Source organism: Gasterosteus aculeatus, chromosome 4 (assembly GCF_964276395.1).
Source record: "Gasterosteus aculeatus chromosome 4, fGasAcu3.hap1.1, whole genome shotgun sequence".
Lineage (NCBI taxonomy): Eukaryota > Metazoa > Chordata > Actinopteri > Perciformes > Gasterosteidae > Gasterosteus > Gasterosteus aculeatus.
The window spans coordinates 8,331,183-8,343,686 of NC_135691.1; the positions used below are offsets into that span (position 1 = coordinate 8,331,183).

The 12,504-nt window shown below is 43.7% G+C and overlaps 3 protein-coding genes and 1 long non-coding RNA gene across 4 annotated transcripts; all 4 read right to left on the reverse strand.

Moving 5' to 3' along the window:
* Positions 1–625: 625 nt before the first annotated feature.
* top6bl (TOP6B like initiator of meiotic double strand breaks) lies at positions 626–4,919 on the reverse strand. The gene is made up of 10 exons (XM_078101998.1): positions 4,819–4,919; positions 4,514–4,634; positions 4,022–4,075; positions 3,823–3,944; positions 3,641–3,724; positions 3,503–3,558; positions 3,301–3,372; positions 2,212–3,094; positions 844–996; positions 626–761 (listed from the first exon to the last, which is right to left on the reverse strand). Exons 1-8 carry the CDS (start codon positions 4,837–4,839, stop codon positions 2,737–2,739), a joined length of 888 nt encoding a protein of 295 aa, XP_077958124.1. The 5' UTR covers positions 4,840–4,919; the 3' UTR covers positions 626–761; positions 844–996; positions 2,212–2,736.
* A 569-nt stretch (positions 4,920–5,488) lies between these two features.
* Positions 5,489–7,413, reverse strand: tstd1 (thiosulfate sulfurtransferase like domain containing 1). The gene is made up of 4 exons (XM_040174759.2): positions 7,103–7,413; positions 6,092–6,220; positions 5,801–5,963; positions 5,489–5,649 (listed from the first exon to the last, which is right to left on the reverse strand). The coding sequence occupies exons 1-4, from the start codon at positions 7,113–7,115 to the stop codon at positions 5,595–5,597; spliced, it is 360 nt and encodes a 119-aa protein (XP_040030693.1). The 5' UTR covers positions 7,116–7,413; the 3' UTR covers positions 5,489–5,594.
* Positions 7,414–7,564: 151 nt separating this feature from the next.
* LOC120818023 (LRRN4 C-terminal-like protein) lies at positions 7,565–9,762 on the reverse strand. The gene is made up of 2 exons (XM_040174758.2): positions 9,431–9,762; positions 7,565–8,633 (listed from the first exon to the last, which is right to left on the reverse strand). Exon 2 carries the CDS (start codon positions 8,629–8,631, stop codon positions 7,849–7,851), a length of 783 nt encoding a protein of 260 aa, XP_040030692.2. The 5' UTR covers positions 8,632–8,633; positions 9,431–9,762; the 3' UTR covers positions 7,565–7,848.
* Positions 9,763–10,368: 606 nt separating this feature from the next.
* LOC120818457 (uncharacterized) lies at positions 10,369–12,027 on the reverse strand. Its single transcript, XR_013467526.1, has 3 exons — positions 11,895–12,027; positions 11,544–11,766; positions 10,369–10,810 (listed from the first exon to the last, which is right to left on the reverse strand). It is a non-coding gene; the product is annotated as an uncharacterized LOC120818457 (long non-coding RNA).
* Positions 12,028–12,504: the final 477 nt, after the last annotated feature.

Genomic DNA, 12,504 nt, shown 5'->3' on the forward strand with positions numbered 1-12,504 from the left:
GAGAGGCTGATAATTCGTGAGTGTCACGCACCTGAAAAGCACATATATTATGATTATACATTTTTCCTCTGTCACACTATCAACACATATAGATGTACATCCCTGTAATTAACTGTACCAACAGTGTAGCACATCACCTATTTATATTTATACCAGTTTCTTTCTAGAATATGAGTTGAAGTGAATGACATGTATTCGAATATATACACGCATTTTTAAAAAGAAAACTAATTCAAACCTTCATGCTGTTCAGACAGGCTTTTCTGAAGTCCATGTTGCTGCTGCAGCTCACAATGCTGACGGCTGAACTGAGAATCACCTCAGCAGCCGAACGCAGCTTCTCTTGATCCTTTAAACCCGAACACACACTATTAAAACTTTTAAAATGTATTTATTGATTATATTTACCTAGCAAATAATGAAAAATTACAATGTCACAAAGTCCAAAGGTCACATCTTCATATTTAAATGTCGGCCAACAACAATGTTCATAGGAATACAGAAACGTATTTAGAAACATACAAATGTCTATCCGTTTTTAACAATGATTTGATTTTCAAAATAACGCTGACCCGTTCTTCTAGATTTATTAGTCAATTGTTGTCATTGTTGAGGTAATAGACACCATTACGGGCTTGCCTTCTTTCTGCGATGTTGGGATTTCAGTGAGTTCCTCAGCTCCGTCTGAAGGGCTGTCGTGACGGCCTGCCTGTTGTTGCTCAGGATATCCTCCAGGTGGCGCTCTATCAGCACCTCTGTGGCTACGGGAGGATTATAGACAGCAAAGTAAGGAAGAATGTCTTTAACAATGATTTTGGGGGCGTGCGTGCAGCTGTCTCTCACCCATCCGATCGGAGAGCCGGTAGCTGAAGGGGTCACTGTGCTGCAGGAAGACGTAGAGCAGGAGACTCTGGTGCATTGTGGGAAGAGTCCGTCCTCGCCCTGGAGCCTCACTGTTTCCTCGCTCTACTGTGTTTAAAGTGTCACCCCTGTCCACTGCAGCAAATGTTAAAACATGTTTTCTAACATAGCGACTTCAATAGGAAAGGAAGAGATGGTTATTAGTGACTGCATCAACTTTGAACAGATACAACTGCAATTACAACTTAACAGAGGGTTAAGTATAACTTTGCAGCAATGGAAGACGCACCTTTAGGGTTTGGCAAATAAGTATTATAATATTTGGCTTTACGACACTACTTTTAAAACCAGACTTTACTTGTATTGAACGAGTCAACTGATTTTAAAAGATATGTTCTTGGTTGTAAAGTAACAACCGCTTTGAACTCAGAATGCCCTTTTTAAGTCATAAGATGTGTCACATTTCATCTCTCTAGTGGCCAAAGACAGACGGGATTGTATCATGGGGAACTTTGTAGTATATATTTGGTCTTAATTCATGTAGACCTGTGGTTTTTCTAGTGAAATCTACAAGGACAAAAAAGCACTCATCATGCAAGGATGATTGCAAGGATTATTTAGGGATGAGTGAGTTTAGTTCGGCAGAAAGCGTCTCAAAGACGGTCAACTTAATACGTAGTTTAGAAGGAAACCATTATGGGGAATATTCATGTGCCAGAACTTTGTAGTTGAAATAAACGTTTTAGGGGGAAAAAACAGAGCCCTCTGTTAATTTTAGAACTTAAATGCATTGTGAACTCTTTCTTAACACAAAATCTCTGCTGTGCGAATGCTTTTGTGTTTTGAATGCAGAACTATTTATTGCATCAAAACTCCCTGTTCCCAAGAACCCGAGACTCAAATGGTTGCATGTGTCCATATTTCACAGTTTACATGTGACAAATTGTGCAGACATTGTGCTGCTGGAGCTCATATTAGCAGACAGTGTCGGAGCCTAAGTCCCTTTAAGCGTTTTGTAACTATGTGGTATGTGTGTTTTTTCTAAGACTATTGTTCGGTCTGGTTTCATAGAACTCAAATGATGGGCCTTTTGTGATACATTAAATGTTTTATAGGCAGCTTCAGACCAGGCGTGTGTGCTCATTCTCTTACTAACACAGGTGGTTGGAATTAGTCTTCATCTCACGCCCAACCAAATGCTTCAAATGACTTTATGAGACAGGATAAACCGTCCAGAGCCCATATTCTTTAACCATGTAAATGAAAAACAGCATTTACACTCTCTCGGAAATCACACAACATTGAACTGATCCTGAGTACACATTGTTCCCAGCAGTTGTTGTTGTCTACCTTTTAAGGAGGAGCAGTGAAGGCCAAGCAGGCCCAGATCCTCACAGTCCAGATGAGCAGGAAGGTTCTGGAGGAGGGTGAAGGGGCCTGTGAAAGGAACATTACTGGGGCCGCATACCAACACCTGGACACCTGTGATGTCAAGGAAGACTAATCCAAATCAGGTGCCCCAAACACCTCAACTGAGTTCACCCCAGGTGTCAGATTTCAATTTTTTGGTTGTCACCCAAAGCTTCGCAGTTAGGGTTGGAATTTAGCTCGAGGGGAACTGTGTTTTTTTTTTCTCTCCCAAACCAACAATCACACCCTGATTAGGCTGGGATTGGCCTGCGGTGCCGAGGTAAGAAAACAAACTGGATTTTCTCATCTAAAAACTCTTTGACCCTTAAATTGACCCTTTCCGTCATCTGCGAACGAGATACTTGAGCTTTGGAGCACTGACTCGCCCCCAATTCAAAGTTAGCAGTGGAGGAGTCGACCCTCATCACTGCTTTCACACCACGAACTCTGGTGTGTAACTAGAAGTCATCGTCTGGTCAAGACAACAGAACCCCACCACTTGAAAAAAAGCACGGGCGCATTCCTGAGGCCACCACTGCGGAACCGCTCCGCAGCTCGGCCACCCTTACAGATGCCATGCCTGTGAAAAACCACACACAGACTCGGGGTGAAACCAGCAAAGGATATTTGTATGTCAGTGAGTTGTGTTGCCAGATTGGGGTACTGAAGCACACATGGGCGGAGGACAGTGACGAGCTGGACGCTGAGCTCCCCAAACAGGCCACGGTCCATGGCTTCAGGTGGGATACTCAGTGGCAACCTGCCCCCGAGGACAGGGTGTCCTCCATGACACCAGCACCCTTTCTTCACGCACGCTGGAGGCCTTTAAACCCAAAGCGAGAGAGAGAGAGAGAGAGAGAGAGAATCACTTTCTATGAACGACAGGTGATGTACCAGTGCATCAGTTTTATCATTATTGCATTAATAGGGGAAAATAAAGTCACATGGTTACGCATCCGTAACTACAGAGTTGTAGTAACATTTTAACAAAAGTAAAACAGATTTAATGCTGAAAACAGCTTTACATACTGTGTTTGACATGTGACATCCAAGAGCAGCGGTGGTCGGTTTGGACAGGTTAGTTTACGCTTGATCTTCGCTCTACAAGAATATGAACACATTGTTAGCACTTCATAAAAACAGCACTGGGCGGGGGTGTTTTAACAATGACATTTCCTAAATTGACCGAAAAAGAAATCTTAAGCTTTTCCTGCAAAGTTAGCAGTCATACCTAAAGTCTCGCTGGAAGCTCTGCTGACTGACTTTGCATTTAAAGTGTATTTTTATCTGTGAAAAAGAAGATAAGTATTAAACGGGCTGCCAGTTTAAAAACACCATGGTGGATACGTGGGGTGGAAACCTTTCCCACCCTCGCGTTGGCCAAGCTGAATGAGTGCAGGAACGCCTCTGTTTGAGCGCACCACCCTGGACCGAAGAGTCTTGCATCTTTCATCTGTACAGTGCAGAGAGATAGACAGAGATGACTCTCATATATACGCACATGCTCACTGTGGTCATATACATGCGATGAAGGATTCCTGTGGTGCTTACCTGAAAAGACAGCAGCAGTCGGAGAGAACCGTGCATGTCGGTGAAGGCGCACAGCTCCTCGGGATCAGGTTGAGGACTCGACCACGTGCAGGCAGACATGCTCTCCTTCAGGTCAGTGGGGACTACCGTGGTAGAAGGAGCAGGTGATGCTCAACAGACGGAAGATGCGTGTGGTTGTGCTCGGTGCGCGCCTACATACCAGGTTGGAGCACTTTCCCTTCAAATCCGGAGAACCAGGGACCAGCTGCTGCCACTGCAACCACGCATTGTGAACCATGTTATAACACTTGCTGCAAGTGCTTTATGTGCCAAAATGCACATGTAGTAACATGTATTCATCCACATCTTAGTTTTCTTTACAACACATTTGCATCCCATCTCATACATACTTATATCTGTGGTGATCCGTTTTGGCTGGTTTATGTTGGGATTTCTGTCTACTAGTGGGTTTTCGCCATGTCTTATATTTTTTTTCTGAAGTGTCGTTGTATTTCTATATTGAGGCTTACCAAAAATAGCGTTGGTATTTTTTGGTATTTTTAGATCGAAATTGCGCGACAAACCCTTTGGGACATGAATTGTTTGAGCGCGTTACTGTACTTCGAGGCCGTTTTGTTCCAGTGCTCCGGACGAAGCAACGTTAGCTCAGATGCTGTCGTAGCATAACGTTAGCTAGTTTCTTTAAACTTACCAGCACAGTTTACGCTTTGAAGAGAATCCCCGTTTTCGGTCCACAGAAGTATCAGAAGCCCTCCCGCAGTTAAACGTCGCTGCGGTGTCCGTTTTTCCAAAAGCATGACCCATCGCAAAACCTGAAATTGGTCATTAAAAACGCAAATAGCATTAGCTAGCTGAAGCTAAAGCTAACCCCGGACACAAGGTTAACTCTAGCTAGCTTCAAATATTGGATTGTTTCTATAGATCATTAGGAGCAGAGATTAACTGTACGTGTAAAGTTATGTTTCTAGTTAAAATGGAGTTTATTAAAACATTTACCTGCTGTATTTCTCCGAGCATCTTCAGCAAATATCACAGAAAGCACAGTAAGTCTCAACCAGCGGCTGAATCGGCTTTCTGATTGCGCGCGTGCGCAGCGGAGGCTGTTGTGTTTAATTATAACATTTAACTTCTCTTCACTCAATATTAGAGCTAAAAGTTCATTAGAGCTAAAAGTTAATTCATTAATAACACATTTGGATAATTAATAACCCAAAATAATATAAATAGCAAGGCATTTAGAAAAACAGAGGTCCTAAAAATCAGATTACACCATTCAAACCTGGTAAATGTTCAAACTTCGATTAAGTAAGTACAAAATGTCAGAGAAAAAAACCCTGCAAAGACCCACAAGCCAACCCATCCGATAAAAACCCATCCAGAACATTTTTAACCGCTTCTTATATTCTCAGACAGTTGATCTTTTGTTACCAGGAAATGTGGTTCCTCCAGCTCAGCAGCTTCTTCACAGTGCTGCTTCCTGCTGCCATTACACCTGACCGGGTCTTACCAAAGGCAGTAATCACTCTCTCCGCCTCTCCTTTTTCTTCTGTGCAGCATCGACGGTTTTAAACACATTTTATTCCACCAGCGTACTTTTTTTAAGCATGCCGAGATTTTTCCCTTCCGGCTGTGGCTGTTTGAAATGATCCCCACACGTACACTTACATATGAAAAGATATCATTTATTTAATTTGCATGTATTCATAAATCTTTCCAAATAAAATGACAATAATGATATAAAACAAATTAAGACGTTTTTGCTTCAACACAAATTACTTTTTCTCTTTCTCAGACCACTCCTTGTAACCTCCGGCAAAATTACGTGCACTGGAACAGAAGACAGAAGAAAAAAATACATGAACAACAATACTCAAGAGGCCGTGTTACTGGCTGGAGTGCCTATTGGAGTCGTAAAAACAAAATAAATAAAAAGACTGTACGAGGGGTTTGTGTAATGCAGAACCAATGACGTATTTACTTCACGTATCCTAGTTGGCGGGCCTTGGTTGTGGCCACGTCTCCTCGCCGACCCAGCTGGCAGTGAAACACCAGCTCAGGCACATCCAGCTGTGGCTTTGTTACTCCGTACTTGGCCTGGAATTGTTCCGGCGCCATTGCAAGAGCAGCGTCTACTGTATCAACTGAATGAACATAATGAGCAAGAGAGGAAGGCAGAACATTATTTTAAGATTAAATAGACGCCACAACTTTTTTGAAGGTTTGTGATGGTTGAAAATATTAAAGGGAAAAAATAAATAAAGTATCTCACGTGGGATGTGAACGGATCCTTGAATTTTTCCTTTATCGACTTCTTCTTTAGTGCGAACATCAACCAGAAGGAGGTTGTTGCTCCTTGCCAGCAGCGCTTTCAGATCCTCATAGGAGATCTCCTTGGTGACTGGCAACGAGAGAGGAAACACATGACGGCTTTGTAGAGCGCGAGTAGCCTTTGTTGGCACCTCCTCACCTTACATGTGACAACATATCATTTTTAGCTCACTGTGCGGAATGAGGATTGCAAATATTGAATCTGAGTTCTAGTGTCAGATGTTAAACGTTATCTTTAGATAAGGTATTTCAAGTGATATCATAAGAGCAAGTACAATTTAATTGCTTTGGATAGTGATTGAAAAAGGTTGATGGTTTTTATGGGGCAATGCAGATTGTTTTTAAATTCCTGATGCCCCCTCCACCTTCACATCACATTCCTTTCTAGAAGATTGCTCCCCCATGTTGGCAGTCATATTTTTATTTACAGGCAGGGTGTGTGTGTGTGTGTGTGTGTGTGAGAGAGAGGGTGACTAATAAGGTTTAAAATGAAAAATACTGAGTGGCAGGTTACGACATGCAATAGTGTTCAGCTTTATTTGGGAGTGAAATATGAAAGCGGTTTGTCATGTGTTGTTTCAATGAGTAGTTGCTTGGCATTCCCTGAGGATGAGGAAATGATCCTTAGGGATTTGCTGAGTCATTCTTCATCATCAAGAAATGAATATCCCTTTGTTGTTACAACAGGGGATTCCTTCTTCATTTCTTATTCATAGGTTGGAGACATATGCGCTGAAGATGGTTAACTTTATGTAACAATTAAAAGGGGTAGAGACAATAAAGTTTAACGTCACTTCACCACAGTTATAAGATATTACTTAACAAGGCAAAACTCTAACAAGGCAACTAGACTGAACTTCCTCGAAAACAAAAGGGAGGATTCAAGTTGGTTAGGGAAATCATTAAAATCATATATTTCTCTCTCACAACAAGGAAGGTAAATGAGAGTTACCTGAGCTCGCCATTCTGCTTGAAGGTGACGTTAGTCCAACACGCAATTAGCAAAGAAGTGCATCTTCTTCCTCATATTGTTTAGTAGCCAGTCATTGGCTTAGCCGCCAGAGAGGGGGGGGGGACCTTTTCGTTAGCCAATAAAATCAACTTCCTGCTGTGTCTTTTACATGGCTTTCCAAATAAAGGTTGTCACGTTAAAGTTATTCACTTAGAAAATATAATTAAATAATTAAGAAAGGAAGGAAGTATTCTGCATCCGGAATTCAGCTAAAATTATCACTAAATGTACTTAAAATATAAAACTAAAATAACTCACAATTCTGACTCCCTGGATACCGATGCACATAAAGGCTGTTTTTGTAGGTTGTACAATTTTTGACTGATGACTGAGACACATTGTAACCCTGCTGTATTTCATAACCCATGGGACTATGTTAATGAAGCAAATAAAACAACCAAGAACATTTATAGATTGTTTTTTATTAAAATAACCTTTAGAAATTCTGTATCTACATTCTGAAAAATATCTCAAATCTAACCATACAAAAAACACTAAAATAAATCTACAGGTTTAATTTGCCCGCAAATAAACTGCAGTTATAACTACTAAAACCTAAACAACCTATTTTCTACAGTCAATCATAACACAACCCTGAAATGTTTGCCCTTTGTTGGTGATTACAACATTGCCGTGCCCCCTGTGTCCAGGGATTGTTCATTGTGACCGGGATGATCTAGTCTTCATCACAGAGTCCCTTCTTTGCTGTAAGAAGGGTTCCCTAGTCCATCAGCAGAGTCCCTTTCTGCCCTTTTACGCATTTGATGCTTCCAGAGCAGCACGGCTCCTATGATCAGAAGTACGAGGATGGCAACGCCTCCTCCTATAACCCCAGCCAAAACCTTATAGTCAGAAGATTCAGGAAGGTAGTACCGCATACAGGAGAAATCTGAGGGGGTGCTGCTTCCCGCCCTGTTCACCGCCTCCACACACACCTTGGTGCCAACTTCCAGAGATCCGACCAAACCTCGTCGCGAAACGTCCTGAAACTCCAGGACTTCCCTTCCCTCTATCCCCACTCTGTACACAGACACCACCGAAGACGGAGCGCACCACTGGACCTCTATCTTCCCTCTGTCACGCCCTTCCCTGATTGCCTGCAGCGCTTGGATGCGCGGTGCATGAGGAGGCTCGTCGGCCCCGCTGACCCCTGGACAGAGACACCCATTCCTTGCTGAAATTTGGCCGCAGGGCTCCTGATTCTCCAAGCAGGGGCTGTAATGGCAGAGCTGCGGCTTTCTGTTGGTGGTCTTCGCAGAGTCCGGCACTATGGGGGGAGGAGGGCTGTTGTTGTCATTGTCATCGTCATAGTTGTCATCCGAGCTGAAGTCAGTCATGTAAATGATGCGAGGAAGAGGGCCGGGAGTGCTGTTAGTAGAGGCCGCGTGGGTGAAGAGGTGTGGGTGGAAGAGAGGCGAGGCACTCAGAAAAAGGAGAAGCACACCCAGGTTCTTGCACGGTGACGTCATCTCTATGGAAAGAAGTGACAAGTGATAAGGATGGACTGTAAAAATACTGGTTATTGCAAAAACATTACAGAAAATAGATCTAAACAAATCACTAACAGCGTTAATAGTGTGTTCATCCAGTCAGTCTCAGAAAGGATGTACGTCTTCATTGGCCATTGCTTCTCTATTTACCTTGTATTAAACCTAAAGGCCGGTAATGAATATCTTAATACCTAATAAAATTGAGACATAGTGGTTTCATTCTCAAAACACAGAAACCAAAATACAGAATTTAGTTACAACACCATACAAAATGAAGCAAGGGCGAGGAGGATCCACAGTTATGATAAACAGGACACATGAGAACAAAGTTTTGATCAGAAGGTCCATCTTTAAACAGCTTTTCTTTTATAATTACTAATTTAGTCAGTGACTTGCAAATGACTCTTTGAGTTGGATAATCAAACATTTGCGGTGTTCCAGTTCCCCTCGTGTAAACAGCTTAGGATAAATAAATGCTCAGTGCTCGAAGAAAGAAATAAAACTATTGCCCTCAGCCCATCAGCACGTCTGGTTTCTACTGGCACCAAGCCAGAGGAGTTATGTGTAAACACGTGACTGCTTTTCACTTTATACATTCTGGTTTACGTTTGAAAAGAACACTCAGACGACCCTTTTCTTCCCCCACGTCAGTAAATACGACTGACAACTAAATCTCCAAGAATAAACACCCAACCTCTCCGGTGTTCCACATCTGGCGCGCACACAAATCAGCATCATGACAAATGCGACTAAAAGAAAAGTCTTCAGGACGGTCTACCTGTTTGATGCCGGTGGACGTTATCAAGTTGATTCCCTCTGGTTGGCGCTGCGTCTGCTCCCGTCCTGCACTAAACACAGTCCTCCGCTCTCACCGTCTTAAATCGCTTCCCTCAGAATCTCCCCTCCTCCTCAACACCCCCTCGTTTTCTCCCCCCCCCAGTGCTTCTCCCTCCCATTTTACTCCTCCAAGCTCTACATCCCTCGCTCTCCTCTTTGCGCTCTCCTCCTTTCTCGTTTCATGGGCCCGCTCTCTTTCTCAACCATTGGCCCGTTGTTGCTCTTTTCTTTGGGATTTCTCTCTTTGGTGCTTTTGTGTGAATGTCTGTCAGGAAAGTGGAGGGGGGGGGGGGGGGGGGGTTGCAGAGCTGCCTTGGTGCATATTGATGAGCTGGGTGTCAGCGGGGGGGAGGGGGCTGCAGGCCTGTGCTCGTTGCAGTATGTGTTTGTGTAATCCGTAGGTGCAGCGGCCTGTTTTTGATTACCTCTTTAAAGAGCTAAACATCCCGCGTAGCTCGCAGATGTTCTCGTGGAAACTAAGGACTTGCGGGTGGGGGGCGAGGAATGCACGCATGTGTATTTATTATGGACCCCTTCACCCCCCCCCCCCCCCCAACCCCCCACTTCTTCTAGCTCCCATTGTGACAAGCTGGAGGGGAACCACAGAGGCGTTCTCTTCTCGTCCTTTTATGGGGTTGAGCTGGCAAGAACGGCGGGTTGTTTCTTATCGAAAGGGGCCAACGTGCACTGATGAGAGGAAAAGTAGCGAGGCAGAAGCCTCCTTTGTCAACTCCAAAACTTTACGTATCTGCTCGACCGGCGTTCTCCCAGAATAAGCGGCTTCATTTAAATTCAAGCGCAGTTAAGCGCATGCACATTTAGGTTAATGTAATGTAATACACAGGGACATTTTGGAAGAAGAAAACCGAGAGATCACAGTTAAGAGAAATAAACATGTATGGTTCACCTCAGGGCAACAACAGTAAATCGTACGCAGATGAACAAACACCAAAGGCTGGCTTAAATGTACTACCACTTAAAGTGTACGGCAGGAAATAGAGATGAGATTTATGTACTGTTTCGCTGATAGAAATCCACTTAATTTCATGTGTAGACCTTGATGAAGCTCTTATCTTTAACATCTTGAGAAGTTCTCTGGAGTTTTGTTTTAATTACCACGTGTGATTGATTGGAAAAGCTGGTGCCTGGGAACTGAAAGAAGTGTTTGTTCCACATTGTCGCTCCAAACTCATAACAGCTGCTTGATCAGTGGCCTCTCGGCTGTTGTTGTCAGATCTTCATATCTGAAGCATCTCGTCTCCTGTCTGGATGACACATAGAGGTTTTTTCTCGTGCGGGCTGGCTGATTCCAGGCAGACATCTACAAAGAAGCAAACAAATGAAGAGAAGGAACTTGAAATGCTCAAATAATCATTCTTCTGTTTCAGAAGGTTACAGGAAAGTATCAATATTGTCAATTGTAGGAACTTACAAACCATAGGTACGTCTCTGTAGTTATTGAGGATCATAATGCCACACAACGCAGGGGAAGATTTCAAAATGCATATAATAGTTTCTCAAAGGATGTCGAAGTGTAACAAAGAGGAATGCTTCTCCTCAGGACCACCCTCAGTTTTTTCAGGCTTCAGGTTGTTTTGGCTGCGTGAGACAACCATCTCTTCCCCCCCCGACCGCCCGCCTGTCTGTCTCAATGCTCTGCAACGTGAGGAGCTGATGAGTCCCAACAACCCGCCTGTTACTGGATTCGTCAGGCTGCTGTGACCGATTGGAAGTGAAGCGATTAGGTCTTTTGTCACGTTTCCAGTCGTTGTTGTTAATATTAATGTAATATGTTACATATTAATGTAATACACTGTAGTGCTTCAAAAGTCACATCGGTGATCAGTGGGGGTCCGGCGATGTCCGTTTGTGTGTGTGTGTGTGTGTGTGTGTGTGTGTGCGTGTGGGGAAAACAGAGTTAGTCTGTGATCACTGCAGCTATTAATACGATGAGTGGTCCCCTGGAGGAGGCCGTTTCTGTGAATGTGCTCCACTTCAAATAAGGGAAGAGGACAAGAAAGAGGCAAACACAAACAAATATGTGAAATATTTACCAGCACGTTAAATTTTTTTGGTCAAACTGTGGTTCCGAGGCCCGCAAGGAATAAAGGGAGCAGCTGAGCGTGAGTCACACTCGACATGATATCCAGCCCGTCGCTGCGGTGCCTCTCTCTCACCAACCACCTCGGCGTGTCGGAGCGGGCTGCCGGCCCCGTGTGTCAGACGATCTCGCCTCCATCGTCGGATTGTAGATAGCGCTACCATTTCCCCGTAGTCCTGTGAAGTCTATTTGTTATTGTTTTGTATTATTTCTTACCGCACTAACTGGTGTTTTAACTGCAGGAATTCCTGTCCGCCCTTTGAATAAGTTCAAACCAATACACTTTACTCTCAAACTCACTCACTCAGGGCGTCCTCCGAGCCGCCGAGTGTGACTCAAGCTGTGAAATGTGTGGGCCTCTCACAGACGCTCATTCCCTCTGCGACCCACGGCTCTCTGAGGAGTTCAAGTATTCCAACTGAAACAGGAAGCCTACTTCCCAATCACCTTTGACCTCTGCTTCATTTAAAGAGGAACCTCAGGGTAGTCCTACACCCGTGACTGTGTGAAGCTATTTTGGGCTTTAAAAGAAACACTGCAAGAGGGTTAATTGGAAGCAGGCGTGGTGATACAGCGCCTCATCTGATGTCGAGGACCCACATTCCTGTTTGGGTCATTCATGACTTCGCAGTAGTAAAAGAGTGGGCTGGTAATCACAGAAACTCTGCAGCAACAGGCGGCGACTATTTTAAATAGTCTGCCTGCCTAAGTGAATCTCCATGAAGGTTGATTGACGCTAAATGTCCCTTCGTGTGTCCAATAATGTCATAAAAGACAACTCAAGACAACATTGAGTGGATTAAACGGTGAGGTTATGGCAACCACATGTTGATATTCGTTGGTGTTATGACGCATTTTGAATAGATTGCACAATATAAAACACGCATGGAGTGGAAAGTTGGCAGTTTGGCCTG